Source organism: Sinohyriopsis cumingii, chromosome 3, assembly GCF_028554795.1.
Source record: "Sinohyriopsis cumingii isolate HCF-2022 chromosome 3, ASM2855479v2, whole genome shotgun sequence".
In the NCBI taxonomy this organism is placed as follows: Eukaryota; Metazoa; Mollusca; class Bivalvia; order Unionida; family Unionidae; genus Sinohyriopsis; species Sinohyriopsis cumingii.
Window position 1 is genome coordinate 114802752 of NC_142963.1, and position 13861 is coordinate 114816612.

Below are 13861 nucleotides of genomic sequence, written 5' to 3' on the forward strand. Positions count from 1 at the left end.
TTATATGTATTTCTTTCTGTACCTATTGTGTGACGTTCAAATTAAATTGTGAAGCATAAAACCAAGTCATCGTTTATTTATATAGAAAACAAGCCGTGTTGTAGACGGTGATACTTACTGTAGTGAAAATGAAGTTTACGATAGGTTAAAGAGCTGGTAGGTATGGATTGTTTAATGTTCAGTATTGATAGTCTACCAATAGAAACGAAGGCAACTCATGTGACTCGGGAAGGTTTGACGTCAAAGTCTACATTCCAAGATATAAATTGGCCACGTTCGTAGATAGATATTACAATAAATTTTGAAGCGAGCGGATCACATCCTGCTTTCAAAGATGTCGCCAGTGCCTGTATTTTTCCTGTTGGTTTTCCTCGTTGGTGCTAAGGCCGAAACTTTATGGTAAGGCATACCTTCCTTCAAAGTTGTTAGCAGTACAGCAAAAACAAAGTTATGATATAGTTCTTATATACTCACTGAACAAAAGATGTCTATATGCATGGGTTTTGCCCTGGCGAACACGCTATCAAATGTTAATGTTAAATCTCCTATCTGTCTATAAACATATACAATTACGTTTTACTGTGTACCACCTGGTGGCGTCACAATCTGTTCAGTAATATAGCGAATTAAAAACTTTTGTTCTGTCGGGGATAGAAGCACAGTTTTATAAGATAGATTGCCGATATCAAGCAATAAGTTCTAAGTAGTCATACCTTCCCAAGATTCAATATTTTCTTCTTTATCTTACTTGCTGTTTATCTTTGAAAAACGTTGATTTGTGGATCTGATTGTTTTTTCTTAAAATCAATTTAATACCAGTCCGGACATTGATTTTTGATATTTCAACCGTTAATATTTAAAACACTTATAAACACTAGCATTGCGTTCGCTAGTTTTCTAAGTTAATGTGTAAAGGTAGCTGTCCGTTTGAAAGTGCAGTTCGACCTCATCCATTTGCGCAGTGAAATGAACTTGAATATTGCTTGTGTCAAAGTGTGTGTGATCGTGTGTGCGTGTGTGTATGTTAACACATCTGGAAATCAACTGTGAATTGCTCATAGAGTTTGATGTCGACAAAAATACTCTTAAATACGAATTACTCAGGGCTCTTCAGTCATTCCTACTCCCTTAGACGCAATACAGCAACGTTTAATGGGCCGAAAAGGTCCTAATACATATGAACTATGGATGAAAATAAAATACAGGAAAGTTTGCCTATATTTGTCACTGTTAGAACATAAGCATTTGGTAGTTCAGTAAAAGTAGCACGTTTACAGATTTCGATTATCATAAGAACGGTTTTATTGGTAATAAAATATTGACCAATCTGCAGAGGATTCCAGGTTGTAAAGGGGCAGGTTTAATGATGTTTCGCCGTCTGCAGAAAAGTAATTCCACCTGAAGCTTATGACAATCCCGTCTCGTAGACGCTCATAGCAATGACAAAAATGGATAAGGTGAATGAAGAAAAGAGAGAATACGAACGGTTGAAAAAGAGTCAAAACACATGAAATGTTTTAGCTGATACGATACTATATTGTAATCAAATGCATGAGATGCTTGGCAATGATCCAAATATGCATAATATACATAGGATCATGGTCTAAAGACAGGTGGTCTCTCATGAAAGTTCGAAGTAAAATATGATTAATAACACTGTTCTAAGTTTCAACCAGGAAGACAACAACACGTCAAGTATTATCAATCTTTATATGTTATGACGTGTCATTGTAGACATCTCCAATCGAATCCGTTTGGTATATGATATACATAGCATGGAAGAGTTATTGTTTTAATTGAATCAAGATTATGGCTGTGTACTCAGCCGTATACAACTTTAAAATTGTCGATAAGGTCATTTTAAGTTTAGGTAAAATAAAAAGTATTTGTCTCCAATTAATGCAAACTTAATAGCAAAACATGATTAATTTAATCCCAAGTAATGTGACTTATACGGTACTGATACCATTACCTGAGTAATCTGTTAATCATTATGGTTACAAAACGTACGTAAACGATGTTTTTTAAGACATTTTACGGCCATGAAAACCATCCTCTCTCGCGTTGAAATAAGAACTAGAATTGCTCAGTCTCATCCACGGATCCTGACATGAAGTGACAACAGTAATGGACCAGCGGAAGCAGAGCATGCCATTCACCCTGCGTTGACATGCTGCAGACCTCAGCTATACACACATTGTCTAATATATGTTCAAACGTATTACAACAAAGTGCACTGTTTGAGTCCATTTCAGGAAGAAAAAAATATGAATGAAGCTTTTGTGAGGCTGAAAATTATGTTCGAGTCTACCTTAGATGAAAATAATGTGCATCTAGGCGTATTTATCTCCCTTGCAGTGTAATAATATGACGTGTGATTGAAAATTAATATTTTTTTAAATAGCTATTGCTATGAGTTTGTATGAAGCCAGTTTTCTGGAATGTCATTGAAGGATTTCCTGGAAAGTCGTCGAAATTCCTGGAATGTCATCAAGTTCCTGGAATGTCATTGAAGGATTATCTAGAGCATCGTTGGTTGGAGTGTGCATTATCAATGCAAATACTTTTCTGCTCCTTGTAATCCTTTTATGTAACTCGTCGGAAACGATTAATGTTCGATTATTAAATGATAGAATTTCGATTATTTCTTGATATATCTCAACAGATAATCGATAAAGATTTGGGGTCCGATTAACCAGCCCTAGTGTTTCGCCTCGGTCAAACAAAACTCGATCATCATATTAAATAATAATAATAATAATAATAATAATAATAATTTTATTATTATTATTATTATTATTATTATTATTATTGTTCAGGATAAACCATTATTCAAGTGATATGTTAAAGAAATTATCCACTTCATTAACCTTTGCGATGGGCATAATTTCAAAGGCTATTTTAAGCACATCTACGAAGCACCAATCCAAATCTTTGCGATCGCTTGCACAAGTTTTTCACAAATAACGTTTTGTATCCCACTCTGCACAATCATCAACGTTTCGGTTTACCCCCTAATTAACCATCACAATCAGTATTCAAACAAAAACTCAACACATTCCAAACGAAACCCCACCTAAATGGAGGTACCAACAGGCAGACTGGGACCAATTCCAATTATTACTAGCTAGAGTAAATCCAGAAAACTTAGAAAGCCCAAGTATTGACATGTATTATGATAACATAACATACACAATTATAGAAGCAGCTAACCGATGCATCCCAAAGACAACTAATATCCAAAATAAAAACCCTGTACCATGGTGGACTAAACAGTGCACTATAGCACATAAAGACAAAAAAGGGCCTTAAATAAATATAAACGCACCAAAAATTCTATCTACTTCCAGCAATATAAAGATAAAGAAAAAGCACTAAAACAAACTATAAAAACTGCTAAAATTAATCTATGGAAATCTTTTTGCTCTAAACTGAGTCTAAAATCAAACTCAAAACAAATATGGGACAAGATAAAAGCCATAAAAGGGAAAGCAACTACCTCAGCCCCAAAAATTAAAAATGTCATAACAAATAAAGATAAGGCAGACCTCCTAGCGAAGCATTTTTCGAACATGAGTAGCAACAATAATCACACCAGAAACTTTCAAGAACACAAAAAACTAATGGAGGGAACCCAACCTCAAATGTTTCAAGACCAAGGAACAAAAGAATCTCACCTAAATAGCGACATCACAGTACATGAATGGAAGATAGCCCTACGATCCAAAAACGAGACATACCCTGGTAAGGATCAGTTAGGTTACATTATCTACAAAAAACTACCTATCAATATAACAATAACCATAATCAAACTCTTTAACAGGATATGGGATAAAGGCCAACTACCCACCAAATGGAAAAAGGCCATAGTAATACCAATCCCCAAGCTAGGTAAAGATCCCAACAACATAAATTCGTACCGACCCATCTCCCTTACAAACAATATTTGCAAAATAATGGAGACAATAATAGCAAATAGGTTAAAACACCACCTAGAAACCAATAACCTACTCTCCATAAATCAATGTGGCTTTCGGAACAAACAGTCCACCACTGACCAACTTCTCAGATTGGAAACAGACATCAAACACGCTTTTAACGCACATAGGAAACCGATCGCAACCTCATAGCAGTTTTTATTAGACCTAGAAAAAGCGTTCGACCTAGTATGGATCAGTGGACTAATGGCCAAATTAAACCAATTTGGAATAACTGGACGCTTATTCAACTGGATTGGCGATTTTCTCACAGGCCGGAAAATTACCACAAGAATAGGCAACACCCATTCGGAAAAAATTTCACTTGAAAATGGAACACCGCAAGGCAGTGTAATAAGTCCCTTACTATTTAACCTAATGGTAAACGACCTTGACCTCAATGCAGCCTCCGCAAAAATAAACTTGTTACAATTTGCAGATGATAGTGGCCTATGGAGGAATGGAAATCCTGCCAATAACACAGTAGTTAAAGAAATCCAGCAGAGCCTAGGCAATATAGGAAGATGGGCGGACAAATGGGGTTTCAAAATATCTCATGAAAAAACTGTGGCAATCATATTCACCCCCAAACGAAATAACAACCTAGTCTATCCAAACTTCTATATATAAAATCAATTAATCAAATACGTAACAGTAGTAAAACTCCTAGGAATGTTCTTTGACAACCACCTCACATGGAAACAGCACATTGAACAACTCACCCAGAATTGTAACAAAGATCTCAATTTACTCAGGAACATCACAGGGACTGACTGGGGATCCAACCAGGAAACCCTCCTCACGATATATAAAAGCCTAATTAGATCAAAACTGGATTACGGTTGCCAAGCATATAACTCAGCTAAGCAGCCGGTACTGCAAAAACTTGACACTATCCAGAGAAAAGCCTTACTATTATGCACAGGAACACTCCCCTCAACATCATTAGAAGAACTACAAACACTAACAGGAGAACTACCCATAAAATTATGTAGGCAAGAACTGCTCCTCCGATACTCCATTCGATTAGATACCCACCCAGACAACCGTCCCAACAAAATAGCTATAAATAAGTGTAAAGTTGTCTTCAAACCCAAAATCATACCCACCACACCAATTGTCAAAGTAATCGTTGAACTAAGAGAAAAGATACCTCTACTAAAAAAAACAGGTAACAAACAATACAGACCAGAACAAATCACCGTAGTTACAAAAACCACCAAGGATTAACATTGAAGCTACCAAATTAGGCAATAAAGAAGGACAAGAAAACTTACTAAAACCTGTACTCGTAAACGAAATCAACCAAAAATACCTGGACTATGTTAAAATATATACCGATGGATCAAAAACAAACAACCTACCAAGAACTACAGCAGCAATAGTCATCCCTGAATTCAAAATACAAACGGGATCCAGATTACCTGACTATTGCTCCATTTACACCACTGAATTCTGGGCTATACTTGAATCACTACAATGGATCAAAGACAACCAAATACCTAAAGCAGTCATTGTAAGCGATTCCCTAAGCGTTATCAAATCGATCCAAAATCGCAATACACACTCTGGGGAACAATTCCGGGAGAGAGCATGCCAATTAATCGACGATATCACCACAGCACATCAATTAGTCGAGCTCATGTGGATACCGTCGCACATTGGAATCTCTGGCAACGAAACAGCAGACAAAGTTGCAAAAACCAAACTAGGAGATCAAAACTCTATCAAGCTTAACTATAGCTCTACAGAAACAATAAGCTTCGCACAAACATATATAGACCAAACATGGCAAGATTTTTGGAACTCCTCCACAAAAGGTAAAAAGCACCATGAAACCAAAAAAAAAAAAAACGTAGATAGGACAATACAGCTACCTAAGGGTAACTATTTAGAACAGAAAACCATAAACAGGATAATAACTGGAAAAACTAAACTAGCAAGCAGTTTTGGAAGGTTTACAGGACCCAAACCAGCAACCATTAACTGCTTTAACTGCCACACCACGGAAGGTCTACACCACGTATTCAATATATGCCCAAAATATCAACCCGCTCGGAAAATATTTATCAAAAATCAAAAAGAGATTGGATCACCACACACAAACCCAGAGTTACTTATAGACCCTAATAAAAAAATAAACAATCAGCATATAAAAATATAAATCAATTCATAGACTCAGCAGGACTTAGGAACAAAATATAATTACTATCCCCACAAAACCAAAAGACCCAGTAACTAGCTAAATAAATTTAGAAGCCACCACATAAAATCCATTAACATATCATTCAATTTTATAAAAGTATTACTAAATAATTCACTTACGAAGCACCTATAAAAAACTAAGGAAACCACAAAATCGGATGTCCTAGATGTCCTTAACGAACCGTGTAATTGGCTAGGACTCCGGTCTCTTGCTAAATAAAGTATAAATAACATTCAATCTCTAAAAACATTAATTAATAAATAACTTAAAGAGGCAATATCTAAAAACTTATAAATAACATAACGTAGGAAGCACACCCTAAACACCTCGACTAGTAATACCATAATAACCTAATAAATCTCTCTTCATACATGATTTCTACTAAGAACCTCTATAAACAGCATAGAACATCCACCCACCCTTTTAGAACATTTTGAAGAAGAAAAAAAAATCGAAAAAAGAAATCGCAAGAAACACCAGGCAAATGCAACAAGAAACCAGCTATGTAAAGCAAACAGGACCGTTCCCGAGCTCTCCTTCCCACTAATGACAGCCAACCATTCAACTGTAAGGGACCTTTATGGACCCACAGATTGAGACCAAACTATCAGGGTTCCTTGAATTCATAAAAGCCTGGGGGAGGTGGCACAATTCCCTTCCCCAGGAACAACTAGCAGGCTGCGGTGGAGTCAGAAAAAAGTGGCACATGCACAATTGTGCGCACGCCACTATAATTAAATTTAACAACAACAACCCTAATTAACCTGACGAAGGAGCACAGATAACCACGCCAATTCGTTATCATAGCACATTATATAAGATAAGAGTATTTTATGTTGACACTTATGTGGATTAGTGTTCAGTTTTAGTGCATACTGAAAATTTCATCAAAACTATTTTTAAACTGTTCAGCCATGACGACGAGAATTTGTATATGACATACAGTGCCAGTCGAATGTTGATGAACATTAGGCCTAAATGTTCGACAAGCTGCCAGTGCCACTGTTAATCACACAATGTCACAAACCTTTGCCAGCGAAAGTATTGGCTGGGTATTGGCCTGTGTTGGAATTTTGTTGATAAGCTGCGATAGTTAATTACTGCGATACACTGGGATATTTGCTTATACAGTATGTTTGTATTATTGAGAATGGCAGTGATGTGAAAGTGCATTAATGGTATTGCAGCCTTCTGAATGTTGATTTTTATTTTTTTTCAGCACGGATGCAAACATCGAACTTGTGGCTCGAATTGTATTTGGCGATGCGAGAGGCGAGCCAGCCCAGGGACAACTTGCTGTTGCATACTCAGTGGTTAATCGCGTAGCTTCCCCTCTGTACCCTAATACTGTAAGCTCTGTTGTGTACCAAAAATACGGTAGTCACTACAAGTACAAGACACTAGATGACGTGCAGGATAAAGCAGCATGGAAAGCTGCTAAATCCAAAAATACCGCTGAATACCAAAATGCTAAGAAAGCCTCTGGCGATGCACTGTGCAGAAGACAACCTGATCCAACATGATCCTTGTTCGGCAACAAACACCAATAAATACTACGAAGCTTACAACAAAATACAAACTGGAAAAAATTATTTTGTTTGCAGACGTGCAGTGTCAGGTTAAATTAAAACCATGAAGATATTTACATAATTAAAGAAGTAGATTATACCGATTTCTCTTTTTTATTGTGTCGAGGCTTGCATTAGAAATCAGTATATTGCAAGGTCCATAGCATCACATAGACAAGGTGATGTAAGAAAATGAAAATGGTATTTTTTATTGAACAATACTCCCCATAATTCTATAATAATAATAATAATAATAATAACAGCAGTATATTACTTGTAATTGTAGTCGTTTAATAACTATGTTGGCGTCATACTCATGCTAAACATCTTTCTTATAAAGTTTTTACATTGATTAGGGACGTTCTCCGATATTTCAGGAAAATGTATGTATTGGTCCCTTGATCAATCGATCAATCTTTATCCTATCTTCAGTCTATCGGACACACACACACACACACACACACACACACATATATATATATATATATATATATATATATATATATATATATATATATATCTCACATTGGCCGAGTCCTAGATTTTAACCACGCGGAGAGATGAGATGGCAGTGATAGGTAAAGGCGAGGGCTTTATATATCAATTTTAGTGATAGTTATCAATAGAGATATATGTATTTGTATGATCCAGTTTAATATATTTTTATGTATTAAAATATCACCAATCTGTGCTATATATGAATATCTCCATGTCAATTACTCGTTACAGAATAGGAAAATTAGGTTAAAAATGTAAGCTATGACGTCATCTTGTTTATGTCATATTGTTTATATTATTGATCACTTAGAAACAGAATAAATTTAATGACGTAAGCAATTTTATTAAATTCATTTTCCATTCATTCTGATGATGCAGTAGTGCGAAACCGGTCATACATTCTACGTGTATGTGTTGTTTATACTTTCCAAAAAGTATCTCCTCTTACACAGCTTGAATCTTTACAATATAAAATCAAAAGTAGAAATGAAGATATCGTTCCTTTTGTTATTGAATATAATCCAAGTTTGCCTAATATAGGTAAGATTATCAATAAATATTGGGATTTATTAAACTTATCATGTAAAGCAAGTGTTAAATCGCTACACGAAAGCAAACCTACACTTGCTTATAAAAGGACTAAAAATCTTAAAGATTTCCTAACTAATTCTAAATTAGAAAAACCATCATATAAAATAGGATCATCAACTAAATGTAATAGACCTAGATGTTCACACTGTTCATTTATTAATGCAAATGCTTCTTTCAATAGTAATAATACGAAAGAAACTTTTAATATGCGTTGTGATATTAATTGTGCAACATCAAATGTTATTTATTTGATAACATGCAAAAAATGTGGCATCCAATATGTTGGACAAACCAGTCAACAAATATCTAAACGTATGAACCAACGCAGATCAGATATAAAAAATTATATCGATCAATCATTTTCATCTCATGTTGCCGCACATTTTAACAAAAATTCCCATACATTGCAAGATTTCTCCTTCCAACCTATTGTTAAAACTGATCCTGAAATGGAACGTCTACTAAAGGAAACCTATTGGATTCACCGTCTTAATACGGTATATCCAAAAGGTCTAAATTCAGAAACGCTATATGACATTAAGTGAAAAAGTTTTTAATATTTTTTCTTCTGAATTATGTCCCTTGTGTACAATTAGATAAGATTATTCTACTTTGCAAAAAATTTTAATTGGTAAAAGTATAATCTAATAACATAAAAATAAGTTTACTAATTGTATAAAAACGAAATTGCAGCTGTAGATCAATTTTCGATAAAATATAATTAATTATTTATAAAATACTTCATAGCAAGCATTGTGCACACCATATTTTTTATTATATAAATTGAGTTCTAATAGCCTATATCTGTGCAAATTATATTAGTACATATATTTTATATATTTATCTAATTTGTTTTATTGTATTAATATTTTTTCGTTGTTTCTTTATTTTCTTCTTTTCTTTCTCTTTTCTATTTATTTATTTTCTATATTTCTAAAAAGTGTGCATAATACAAATGGTTCTAAAACTGTTTATCTCTATTTATTAATAAATTTTTATGTTGTTTATACATGCATATATACTTACACATCTAATTAAGCTTTTTCTGGTTATAAAATCATATATATTATTTTAAAAATTTAGGTGATTTAATAAGAGAAAATAGAGAATGTTCAAGACAGTTCAAACAAACATCAGTAAACCACAAATACCTCCAACTTATACTGGGGTTTATTAGGCAGCAGTTTTACGGCTCCAACGACCCTTTCTCAAATAACCTGTTTGAATTATCGATATCGTCACTGAGAAGATTACTACTGCACGTGGAAAAACACAAATTTAGTTAAGTAATAGCTACCGCTGGTGTTTTTGATTATATTTTGTGTTCTTGTCCAGAAAAAACTTGCCCATGAACATATAAACTTCGCACCTGGTAGAGTTTACTTAATAGTTTAATGTAATGTCGTTTTTAGCCAAAGTCGTAAACATAACTTTCAATAACTGATTCTTAAGTGTGTCTTTGTTTTTGTTAACGTAGCTTTAACAATCTGAGTCATATCGTTGCGATGTCTGCAGTGTGGCAGATTTTAGTGATGTCTAGCACTGGTGCATAAAAAAGGCCACATACATGTAGAATGATGTACCATCCAGTCACATTATCCTGACATCAGGCCGACAAGTCCTAGCACTACCCTCTTTATGCTGAGCGTCAAGCGAGGCGGCTGCTAGTAAATTTCTTTAAGTCTTTGGTAAGACTCGGCCGAGGTTCGAACCCGTGACCTACCGCCTCCGAGGTGGACGCTCTAATCATTTAGGCAACCGACGCGATCCAGATTCGTACAAATCATTTACCCGCGGACTTGGGCACACACACACACACACACTGCTCGCAGGCCAGGATATCTAATAACAATCGAGCGCGCCAAATCAGAATTTCGACAAATTGTGTCCTGATATTAGAGACAGAAAAATCATTAGTGATATAAATGTATCATTTTGACTTTAGCGGAATAATGGCAGCATACAACTGCACACACATTGATGAAGTAACATTTCTCATAGCCTGGAATATAGAAGACGTTTGCTGCATCTTTCGGACAACGTGGGGTGCGATATTGAGATTTTGTTGGTGTCTCTCCGAGTCTATTACAGTTAAACCAATATCTGTTTCTGGTCTTCTGGCGTTTTCCTCCGACATAATGGCCACCCAAATATTGCACAAGTGCTAGCAGATGCCTACGAAGTAGAAGCCATTAAACAGGAAATCCAGAGGCAGATTGCAATCCTGAAAGGGGACGGCACAATAATTAGCATCGTTGCCAACGAGCCACCCCTTTCGGCAGCAAGTAGAAGTCAGCTGAGCCTCCTATCGCGTTGGCATAGCAAACTCAAACCAGTACCAGCTGTTGGGATGGCCAGTCTTACATAGACTCGATAACTAGTGATGAGGTTAGTTCTCCCTGCGTGCTCTGTAGAGTTAATCTTGATCAGAGTCCATGCTGGCTCTTGGCATTTGCACCAGTCTTGCCTGTAATCAAGCCGTACGAAAATCCCCACATCTGCTCTTTATGCTGACCGACTAGAATGACAACCTGTTCGACTTCCTTTCACAATTGGCCTCTGTTTCTAAGATTGTCCTTCGTTTTAAGTACGTTAAAGGCTTTCAAACCTCCTTTGCATGGGGAACATTATTTGGCAATGATAACTATACAACGCATATTATCAGTAGGAGTCGTTGGCACCCATTGGCCAGTTTTTCGTGTACACTGTGGTAAGACACTGGGAGATTTCATCGAAGTCACATCAAACAATTTGACCCCGCATGCCATGGACTCTATCAAGACCACTGTTGCAAGTCAAGCAAAGAATGTGTTGCAAGCCCTCGCTTCAATTCGTGACCACAAAACCCCCGTAGAAACCCGTATTCGATTGGAAACATCAGAAACGCGCTTGGATTCGCACATCACCGAGGACAACTTCACAAAAGTTCATTGTTGTTTTCATGTAACTTTCGGAGCAAGACACATTTACATTGTAACGAACTCCCACCGACAGTACTGCAATTTGTCGTCATGGAGGTTTTGATGGCAAGTTTGTATTGTTGAAATTAGCATTGTAGTTGTCCGTGATAATCCCTTCTGTGGCTGTAGAAACACATTCGTTGTCGTTTATGAATTCTTTGGGTATATTGCCACAGTCATTTTACCCACTTACCGCAGACGTTTATGAAGGCAACGTTCAGCAGCTATCATTGCAAATAACTACCCAACAAGGTATCAGCGCAACAAGACATTTGTTCAAGGCATTTCAGACTGTAGCTAGGACTCAGTGGACAGACTGTTAATAAATTGATATTCGACCACCATTCACTGTTGACTATGTTAAAACCACATTCACTCAACCAAGAAGTGAAAGATTTCGGATGCACTTGTCCGTGATGCTGTTCTTTGGCGAAGACGAGTAGAGTCGTTTCAGCCATGAAAGCCTTGGATGTAAGCAATATGATTTTAAGTGAATGTGGTGTCCCAGAACGCATAGTTGCCGGAGACTTAAATATTCTCCAAGTACATATTTTCTATGACTGTATGATGTATGACTGTTGTACAAGTAAAAATGGGCAATTGGTTAGAAGTGCATGTGCATGCGTCACCTGATCAAAGCCAACCTGTCAATCAATTATGCTTAGCGATAACATTATTAACGGAAGAACTATAAAAGATCTCAATGTTACCGATCTGAGAAAACAGTCGAAGCGAAACAATACCTGCAAGATGACGCCATCAAGAAAACCATACGCCTCGTGAAATACAAGCATATGAGTAACATTGTAGATACTATTAATGGACATGCGACCGCGGCCACTATGGGCTTGGTGTTTCTGGAATTGAACTATTATTACAGGTGCACCAATAGGATTTGTTGTCTGAGGTTTATTAATATATCCAGTGCGGTTGGCATTAATGCTGGTAAAATAATTTCAATTTGATTATATTATGGAATGCGCGTCTATTCAAATGCTCTCGCGGGAGCACAAATTTATTGTTTTTATGGGGTTTAGCGCCATTTTTCGGCAGAAGATAGGCTATACATGGCAGGCAGTATAAATGGGGTGGAGTAAGAAGCCGGGAAAACCCCAGAAATAACCACCGATCCACGAGAAGCTAATGACAAGCTTTCTCACGTAATAACATTGGCCGAACCAGAGACTCGAACCCACGCAGACAGAGGTGAGACGGCAGTAATCCGTAACGGTGAGTGCTTTAGACCACTCGGCAACTCGGGGACCCCGGCAGCACACAGTAGTTTTAGTACAAATAATAAACAACTCGATGGCTATTGTCGATAAAATAATTAGCATTGCCATGTTGGCGGGAAAGGAAGACCATCGACGTCTCATCGAACAGGTATGAAGCCAAGGCTTCAGTGACCCAAAACAGGTAACTGCTTTACATACATTAAAAGTCGAGTAATTGTTAGCCAGCAAATATTGCTGTGCAAAATCGTATACATGGCCAGTGGGTAAAATCAACACGCTAGCAGATTGTTACTGCGTAGGAACCATGAACGTGAGCGAATGGTATCCAGTGTGTTTGCAAAGCGTATGTTTTTACAAATATAAACGGCGACAACAACGACACCGTATATACAATGACGAAATTGTATTATTGTATTTGTGTGAAGGGCGAGCCGCACCCCAGTAGTATCATAAAAAAGCGTTTTAGAATGAGAATACGCGTGTCGGAAGAGGAGCGTAAGTTTATAGATGGAGTCTACACATGGGTGAAGTCAGATAGGTATATTGGACTGGAACCATTCAATTAAATGTAGCATAAGGTTCGACAAGTTAATTATTGTGTTTCCAACATATTCATAACAGTTACATAGTTTTATGCTAGCCGACTTTTGCTACGCAAACATATTTCACGATTGCGTTAGAACTAGTTTGTATTGCCCCATAGCGCATACACTCCTGCGTGACGATCGGGGTGAAAGTCGTAAAATTATGGGGATACAAAGTTTTGATCTGTGTCAGCTAAACGCTTATTGTGATACCACTAGATCCTCGAAACTAACACCGTGGC

The 13861-nt window shown here is 36.7% G+C and overlaps 1 protein-coding gene across 1 annotated transcript; it reads left to right on the forward strand.

The window, feature by feature from the left end:
• The first annotated feature begins 225 nt into the window (after positions 1 to 225).
• On the forward strand, positions 226 to 7851 carry LOC149803627 (uncharacterized). Its single transcript, XM_089951427.1, has 2 exons — positions 226 to 399; positions 7403 to 7851. The coding sequence occupies exons 1-2, from the start codon at positions 335 to 337 to the stop codon at positions 7704 to 7706; spliced, it is 369 nt and encodes a 122-aa protein (XP_089807553.1). The 5' UTR covers positions 226 to 334; the 3' UTR covers positions 7707 to 7851.
• Positions 7852 to 13861: the final 6010 nt, after the last annotated feature.

What these genes read in the sequence shown, in the direction of transcription:
- LOC149803627 (XM_089951427.1), top strand. Translation starts at nt 335, where the DNA reads ATGTCGCCAGTGCCTGTATTTTTCCTGTTGGTTTTCCTCGTTGGTGCT. An exon ending in GCTAAGGCCGAAACTTTATG is followed by an intron (nt 400 to 7,402) that starts GTAAGGCATACC and finishes ATTTTTTTTCAG; the next exon opens with CACGGATGCAAACATCGAAC.